Below are 8,695 nucleotides of genomic sequence, written 5' to 3' on the forward strand. Positions count from 1 at the left end.
ACAAATTTAAAGATCTAATGTGTTTGACGGAGCAAGGCAAAGCGTTCCAAAGATGTGGAGCAGCAATACTAAAAGCTCGATCCCCATAAGAGTGATATGACTTTGGTTGATGTAGAAATAGTTTGTCATAAGAGCGCAAGTTACGCCCAGGAATATAAGGCCAAATCATGTCAGCAGCATAGTCGGAAGCCAAACTATTTATACATTTAAAAAAAATTAATAATATTTTTAAAACAATGCGGTGTGTACCGGAAGCCAATGTAATAATTTCAGAGTATTTGTTATATGTGAGTACTTGGATGACTTGGATATTATGTCCACATAGTTTGATATTGATGGACCTATATAAATTAAGATGAATGTGCGCAGAAGGAATTATCATCGAGGTTTAGCAGAGGAAACAAAATCACCGCAGAAGCATAACGCGCGGGATTTTGAAAGTGTTCTAATGACACCTGTTTACAGAGGATTAAATTTAATGTATTTTTCAATTGCAGGCATCTAGTAACGTTTTGTGTGAATTTTACGTTGTTTGGTGTTAGTACAGTATTCCTACTAATTGCTTCGGAAAATATCCAGTCACTAATTAGCCATAGTTTATCATTCTGTGCCTGGCTTCCTGTCATTGCTGCGATTCTTTGCCCATTCACCTGGCTTGGAACTCCAAAAGATTTTTGGTTAGTATTACAGATCATTTGTTAGAGGTTAAGGAATTGGGCAATTCATTTTTTCTATTGAGATATTAAAATATAAATAGTCTTTTATTGTTCACATTTTGATGCATATATCATTTAGGGCAATTGCTGTAGGTGCCATGTCAGCAACAGTACTTGCGTGTCTATTGATGTTTATTCAAATTCTTATGGACATCAGCATCAACCCCGATCCACATCATTCAAATACATCATTCAAGAAGTTCTTCGTCTCGTTTGGAACTATATTATTTGCATTCGGAGGACACGCTGCGTTTCCAACTATTCAACACGATATGAGGAGACCTGCCGACTTCAAATGGGGTGTGATGTGGTCGTATGCAGGTAAGTTGAACATAAAAAAAAGTTAACGTTCAGTTTGATCAAAGTTACACAGCTCCACTATATACAGTTGTAGAACAAAGTAAATGTGTTAACGTTTCTCTACGATTGGTCGAAACTTTATCTCGAATACAACCAATTACGACTAATCTGGCACAATGACGTATTCAAGCCAAGCGAAAAGCAATTCATCGCGCAAATGTTCTTGCGGTAACAACAAAATAAAAACATCATCAACATAAACTTCAACCCAACAACAACATCAGTGTCATCAACAATAACAACATAGTTAACATCCCATCAACAACATCGACATTAACTTCAACAGCGTCATTAACAACAATGACATCGTCAAACATGGTTAAAGTCACGACATCAACAACATCATCTGCTGCAACATCAACAGCATCACGACATCAACAACCTCATCAACAACAATAACAGAAATAGTAACAATAAATGCATTTCATTTCTCGTAGTTATTGTGTTAATGTACCTACCTGTGGCTGCATCGGGATACTTCGTATACGGCGACAAACTGGAAACAGATCCAAATGGAGACATTATTCTGGCTATGTTGTCACCTGGTGGTATTGCTACCACTGTAACAGTTATGATAACGGCTCACTTGACATTTGGCTATATTATTGTCATCAATCCATTGTGTCAGCAAGTGGAGGAATGGTTGGGGGTAAAACAAGGTACAGTATCCACTGATTATCTGAGACAACGAATAGTTCCCCAACCAAGAAAGGGCAATTTTAAAGCAAAATGCATTTATACATTGATGATGTGGCCTAGTCTTTACATAAAGCATTTCCCCAAGCCGGTTTATAGTTTATTTCTTCACTTATAACTTATATTATATCACGCTGATGAGTGACGAACAGATAGTAATTATTTTTGACTTCACTTAACTTATTTTCTCTTTCAGAGTTTGGTATAAAGCGGTGTATCATCCGTTCAATTGTGGTGGCGTGCAATTTGTTTGTTGCTGAAACGATTCCTCATTTTGGCGCAATTTTATCACTGGTTGGAGGTTCAACTGTAGTGTTGTTAACTTTTGTATTCCCATCCCTCTTCTACATTCGTCTGTTGACCATGGAATCAGACGATGGCCCACAGTAAGTATTAAAGGCACAAGCTTTCACCACAGAATACGGCTTATTCGCTCTCTTATCAATCAATAATTATTAATGTTTTCATTGGATTTTATTATATAAGTTATATCGTAGGCATACAATTTTTGTAATACTTTCTTTGTAAATTTCTAAAATTGTGGTGTTTTTTAACTGTATAACGTTGCTTTTTTGTAATACATTCATATACAGCCTTTTAGCTGTCTGTAATTTTTTTTTTTATCTAAACCTGAATAAAGATATATACAATTCTGACATAGGCCTATCTTCCACACACACACACCCACACACAGCGGTGGCGCCAGAAATTTGCCGACGAGAGGTCCGATGTGTCCGCGGGGTGGGGTGGGAGGTGGGACCGAACCAAGGTGCCGACGAAGCCTCGGTCGACGGCCTGAAATAAAATTGTAGGGTTCACGGGGAAGTTTTATGGCTTATGGTCCAAAATGTGCTTTTAGACCACAATATTAGGGACTGGCAATAAAAATAAGGTTAGTTAGGAAAATTATTATGTTTTTTGAATTTTTGATCTGAACCTAGTCGTTTGTCGGACGACAGGGGTCCAGGCTTGTCCGACGTCGGGGCGGGGGGAACCCCTTCCCCCGCTGGCGCCACCACTACCCACACACACACACACACACACACCCCCCCCCACACACACACACCCACACACACACCACTAAGTTCTTAAGTTTCTGAAGGTTACACTTGTTTGTTTTACAGAGTAATTGCTCTCCATGATCGAGTGATTCACTACGAAATAATTTTGATTGGAATTATTGGCGGAATAGCATCAACGTACTCAGCTATTGATGATATGGCGTCTGGTGCGTCATCATTTACTGTGCCCTGTTACGTCAACGCAAGTGCTGCACATCTATAATGAAATCTAAAAATATAGTTGCTTCTAATTAGTCTGGTTTTCATAAAACCGTTACAAGGTCGGTACGGCATTTTCAGTGCAATCGTTTTAATGCGTGCTGTCCACGGCGTAATCGGAAAGTCTCCAAGATGCGATCAAACAATCAGCGTCGTCAATGTTGTCGATAGTTTTATGGAAACAACGGTTAACTAGACCACCAATTCCCTGACTCGACGGAATAACGGCTCAAATCACGTCTGGCATGATATCTAGGGCCTACTATTCTGATTAAAAGCCTTTCTTTTCAAAATATTTGTTGTTTGAAAACAGCATAGTGTGCCTGTGAGAACAGTAATTGAATGGAAAAAAATCCCAAAGTGATAAAGCCACCGCCGCTGATTATATATTTTAAACTTTGTTCGTTATTCTTCAAAAGGCAAGATGAGACGCAGGGTTACAATAGTAAACATATATGTTATGGCCACATCGATTACAATCATGTAGAAAACATTAAGTTATACTAATCAAATCTCGCCATAGGATACATTTTCCCGACTACGAACATCCCCATTTCATAAACTGTGTAATGAGACTTAGTTTTAGCAATAGATCTAGACTACTGTATTTTATAGGCCTATTTGTAAGGCCCCTGAATAATATCAGGCAACCTTCTATGATAAGCTGAACAGGTCACTCTCTATAAATACTGATATATATATATACAATAGAACCGCAAATATACTCATAAAACAAGATATAATTAGATGTAGATGAAAGAGGGATTCAGGTGTTTTATGATGACCCGAACAAATAGACTGAATATCGTAGCACTGTACTCAGTACTAGCGCCAGGATTTGCCAGACAAGTGGGCGTGGTCGGGCGTCGCTCGAAGTATACATTTTTTTATTCTTCCGGGGGGGGGGGTCTCCCCGACGGGGGCCCTGGTCACCGGCGGGGCCCCTGGTCCCCCGCTGGCGCCATCCCTGACTACTACAACATAAATGACTCAGAATGTATAACAGAAAAGAACTCAGGTAGCATTCACTAGTAATCAAGAAGACAATCAATATATTTTCGTGATGTATTTATTGTTCGTATTTGTAAGTGCTTATCTTGCAACAAAAGTTGATGTGGTGCCATGCATGGGTATTGTCTACAGCACAGAATGCGACAACAGTAAAATACCTTGTATCGGCAAAAATGTACATAAATAAAAATCTTAATATTACACATGAAACCCAACAAATAAATGAATTAACCAATATATACGACGACAAATATGGAAATGCGGACCAACACAATTGGTATGGGTAAAAAAACAGTAATGCACGATTTAGAAATAAAAAAGGTAAATTTAAAACAGTTTGATTAGAAACGCCAAGAATAAGACGATTAATAATCACTTAACTAACACTGTTAATATTTTATTGAGTAAATAAGCAAACCAATAGCACTAATTAATCAAATAGCAATTAATCAAATGAATTGCTAACACTATACGACATACGTAGGGGTACTTCAAGCACACCTGCTATTACAACGAAATCATAATGATGATGTAAGCCTAATGCTTAATTGGTCAAAATGCACAAAATGCCATAGAGAATCATAATAGCCATATGCACGGCTCACAGCTACTGAAAAAAGTTGCCATACCCCTTTGATATTTTTTGCTAAGATCCCACAAAAGAACCGTGTTTACGTATGTAAACACGTGGTTTTACTTGACAAGACTGGGGAACCAAGAGATTGGAGGAAGCCCTAGTGTAACAAATAACAAGTGTCATGGTAGACATGGCACAAGTCTCTTATTATTATGATCTTTCTTTCATTCTGGTCAACGCCAACAACGCTACCAATGAGAGACGGAATAAAAAAGAAATCGAGTATCGGACGCCAATTAAATTAGGTATGGCGCGCACTGAGCGCAATAAACAGTGAGTAACCCAAAATTAGGGCCTGGAACCCAGGCTTGTGTCATAGATGCCAAATTGTTGCTAAGTGCACATGTCATGCATGCGTTTGTGCACCCGATCATGTGCTGATTGTGCATTCTTACAAATTAAGCAAGCCAAATGTTAAAAAACAAATTTTCCAAAAATGTTGTCCAGCCTTGAACAACAACCACAATCCTTATTAATTAAACATACTGAATTAATTAAGTAAATTAGTATGCACATGCTATATAATTTCATAAAATTTATAATATATTTCCTTAGTTGTTAGTTCTGAAAATCACATGCACTTGCATTTAATAGTACTACACATGATTATGTTTACTCTGAAAACATGACCCAGCACATATCTATATTCAATAATAATCAATATATTACTTACTATACAAGGTGTCATACAATGGATCATGGTTTTAAAAATATTAAAACAGAATACAGAAACTCATTTTTAAAGGAAAGGTTGTGAAAATTTCGAAAATATTAGGGAAAATACATTCTGAAGATTATTATAAAATGATTGAAAACAAGTTTTGAACAAGAGTTTCATTAAACAGATTTTAAACTCCCGATTTAAATAATTAAATACACTATAATTCATACTTATAACAACCATTTCAATATCTAATTTTTGTAAAATATTATATTACACTATGTGCTAAGGTTTTGTAAAATGAGCCTGCTACCATAACAACATTTAAAAGAAAATTTAACAACTTAAAATTATTTTAACAATATAGCTATTAATGTTTTAATTATGTAATAATTATACAGTGACAATAATTATTGTTTTAATATTCTGAATAAATACAAATTTTATTTTTAAAATGTCCTATCTGACTTGTATCTGTCTCTATAGAAATGGTACTACTATGTTTTTGACAATATAAGTGCAACAAATTCCTATACAGTAATATAAGTTTCTATTTTCTTATAAAATAAGGTGGGTATAATCTTACACTGAAGCACTTGAAAATCATTAACAAAAGAACCCAACAATGTGAGGATACACAATTAAAAACAGAGGTTCATACAACTAGCTTACTTGACCAACAACATTTATAGTTCAACGCATAACAAAATGTGTGTGCGTGTAGCATATACCGATGGTTGGACCGCTTTGATATATCAGGTCCTGTCTTTAGTTATAACTGCTATAATTTAAAATGAATAGCATGCTTTAGATTTTTGACTGGGATGGTTTAATATAATTGAGGCATTCGTATAAGCATAAGCGTAAATATAATTATGTTTTGGATGTCATCAAACTCCTTAGTCTGGAATAAAAATCGGCTTTGAATTTCATAGTACTGCTCTCTTCTGACCAGTTAGAAAAAACTGACTTGTAAACACCATCTTATTCAATCATGCTAGTCATGTCATAGGTCATTGGTAATAACATAGTCTCCAGATTACTTGTCATCTTATAACACAATACTAACTGTAGCCTCTTAGCATATGTATAACATATAAACGAGAGCAGCATGAATTAAGAATAGGTAAACAGCCAAGATTGGTCTCAACTGGGGCTTTTGACGACATTTCCGTTGGAAGTAATAGCTATGCAAACAAAGAAAAAAAAAAGTTAATTGCATATGGGGAAATAAATCAATTAAAATTTGTTTCTTCAAAATTCATCATGATTTTAAGAATATCAGCCCACAATGAAGCCCTCAACCGTACCACCAACATCCCTATCACCACCGTCATTGCAGCTTTTGTCCCCACCAACATCTCAGCAACTCAACTACTGCCATTATCACACCACCACCATTACTACAGCCTTCAACATCACCACCACAGTCATCAGCACCTCCACTGCTGTCACTACCAGCAGTAACATCAACACCACTACCACTACGGCAATCTTCAACATTACCACCATCAACCTTAGCACCTCAACTACTGCCACTACCACCATCCTCAGTACCGTAACTCCTGCCCCTACCACCACTACTACAACCTTCAACATAAGCACCAGCATCCTCAGCACCTCGACTACTGCACTAACACCACTACTTCAACCTTCAATATAAGCACCAGCTGCAACCTTCAACATAAGCACCACCATCCTGAGCACCTCAACTACTGCGCTACCACCACTACTGCAACCTTCAACATCAGTACCACCATCCTCAGCATCTCCACTGCTGCTACTACCAGCAACAACACCCCCACCACCAATACTATAGCTTCAACATAAACATCAGCTCCTCGACATTACCAACACTACTAATATCATTCCGTCTAATCAACATATCATACCAACTTTTTAAAATTTATCATCCAGGTATGTATTCTACCATGTGTCTTCAGGTGTGGTATAACTTACTTTCGACCTTGGCACCAACGTTTCACATGAGATGTAAATGAATAAGCATGACGAGCTGAGGAGTAAACAAAATCATTACTAGAATATCAACAAACTTATTACATTGTACAATGATGAATAAATGAACGAATGGACTGATTAGATGTACCACATTCAACATGTGCTAGTACGCATGACATATTGAACCTGTGAATTTTTTTAGTGACAATATACATAATGGTAGACATTAAAAACACAATTAAAACAATTATTATTCAAATACAATGGTGAAAATGATAATACAATACTGATAATGAATATGCTGGTGTATGATGATGATAATATTAATTATGATATGGTAGACAATGGTTGCTGAAGATATTTTGTAGTGAGAATAGATGAAGTACAGTAGATTGTTCAGACTAAAGGAAAGAACATTTGAAGAAAAGACAATTCCAATGTCATTACACAAAACAAAATAAATATTAGTAACATGACACTTAGACTATGAGCAACAAATCAATGAAAAGCAAACACCAAAAACAAAACAAAAAAACCACTAAAATGCCAGTTATTGGTAGAAAAACAAACATTTAAAAAAAAATCAATTTTAAAAAAGGTGACTTGGGGGGTTCTTTTAGATAAGTTAAAATCAAAAATTGGAAAATAAGTAAATTTACATAAAGTAATTTAACACAACAAAAGTAAATTGTATATAAGAAACCAAAACTTTTGAGTAACGGGTAAAAAAGAATATCAAATTGCTGTTTTTGAACATTAGTAATATTAACATACCAAGGGTTGTATCAGCCCGAAGAAAATTTGGTTTATATACCAGTGAAGTACGTAATGTATTCTTACTGAGAACAGTATCTGATGAATGGGGAAGCATAGATGTCGCTCCACCAACATCTTCTATCATAATGCTGCTGTAATCTGAAGTTGAGGGCGGTAGTTTGTTAGCTTCAAATTTGAGCTGGTCTTGAGCCTTAAATAGGGCCTCTTCTAACTGTAATCTTTTATTTTGCTCGACTTCAACTGCCGCCTGAAAAAAACAATAGAAGTTCAGACATTTGAAAAAATAAATATAATAGTCATAAGTGTAATTCATTACATTATAAGTTCAGTGTTAAGTTACAAAAAAAGTTTAAGGCCATAACAGAAATAAAATGTATTATTACTATTTTAAAAATAAGAAAAAAATTCTTAACTGAATCATTCCATCAGTAAAAGGTATGATAATTAATGAAATGAAGGATGAGAATACAAGGTGGATAATAACCAAAAGGAAGTTTGCTATATAAAAGCTTATTAACATAAAAAGAATATATATATATATATATATATATATATATATATATATATACATATATATATATATATATATATATATATA

General features: G+C 35.5%; 2 protein-coding genes across 9 annotated transcripts in view; one reads left to right on the forward strand and one right to left on the reverse strand.

The window, feature by feature from the left end:
• The window catches only part of LOC117114273 (amino acid transporter AVT1J-like), a 7,041-nt gene extending 2,370 nt beyond the window's left edge, over positions 1 to 4,671 (forward strand). For both annotated transcript variants that reach the window (XM_033257883.1, XM_033257885.1), the window contains exons 5-9: positions 498 to 677; positions 796 to 1,037; positions 1,514 to 1,735; positions 1,969 to 2,158; positions 2,897 to 4,671. In XM_033257883.1, coding sequence (XP_033113774.1) covers positions 498 to 677; positions 796 to 1,037; positions 1,514 to 1,735; positions 1,969 to 2,158; positions 2,897 to 3,056 — 994 coding nt within the window. In that variant the 3' untranslated portion in view covers positions 3,057 to 4,671. The remainder of the gene's footprint in view (positions 1 to 497; positions 678 to 795; positions 1,038 to 1,513; positions 1,736 to 1,968; positions 2,159 to 2,896) is intronic.
• Positions 4,106 to 8,695, reverse strand: part of LOC117114270 (GRIP and coiled-coil domain-containing protein 2-like) — a 27,616-nt gene continuing 23,026 nt past the window's right edge. For 6 of the 7 annotated variants that reach the window (XM_033257881.1, XM_033257878.1, XM_033257876.1 and 3 more), the window contains 3 exons: positions 8,095 to 8,344; positions 7,321 to 7,375; positions 4,106 to 6,548 (listed from right to left, as the gene is read on the reverse strand). In XM_033257881.1, coding sequence (XP_033113772.1) covers positions 6,440 to 6,548; positions 7,321 to 7,375; positions 8,095 to 8,344 — 414 coding nt within the window. In that variant the 3' untranslated portion in view covers positions 4,106 to 6,439. The remainder of the gene's footprint in view (positions 6,549 to 7,320; positions 7,376 to 8,094; positions 8,345 to 8,695) is intronic. The other variant, XM_033257879.1, reaches the window with a different exon arrangement.

Source organism: Anneissia japonica, unplaced genomic scaffold (assembly GCF_011630105.1).
Source record: "Anneissia japonica isolate Jap-2015-1 unplaced genomic scaffold, ASM1163010v1 scaffold2994_len2133135_cov197, whole genome shotgun sequence".
NCBI lineage: Eukaryota > Metazoa > Echinodermata > Crinoidea > Comatulida > Comatulidae > Anneissia > Anneissia japonica.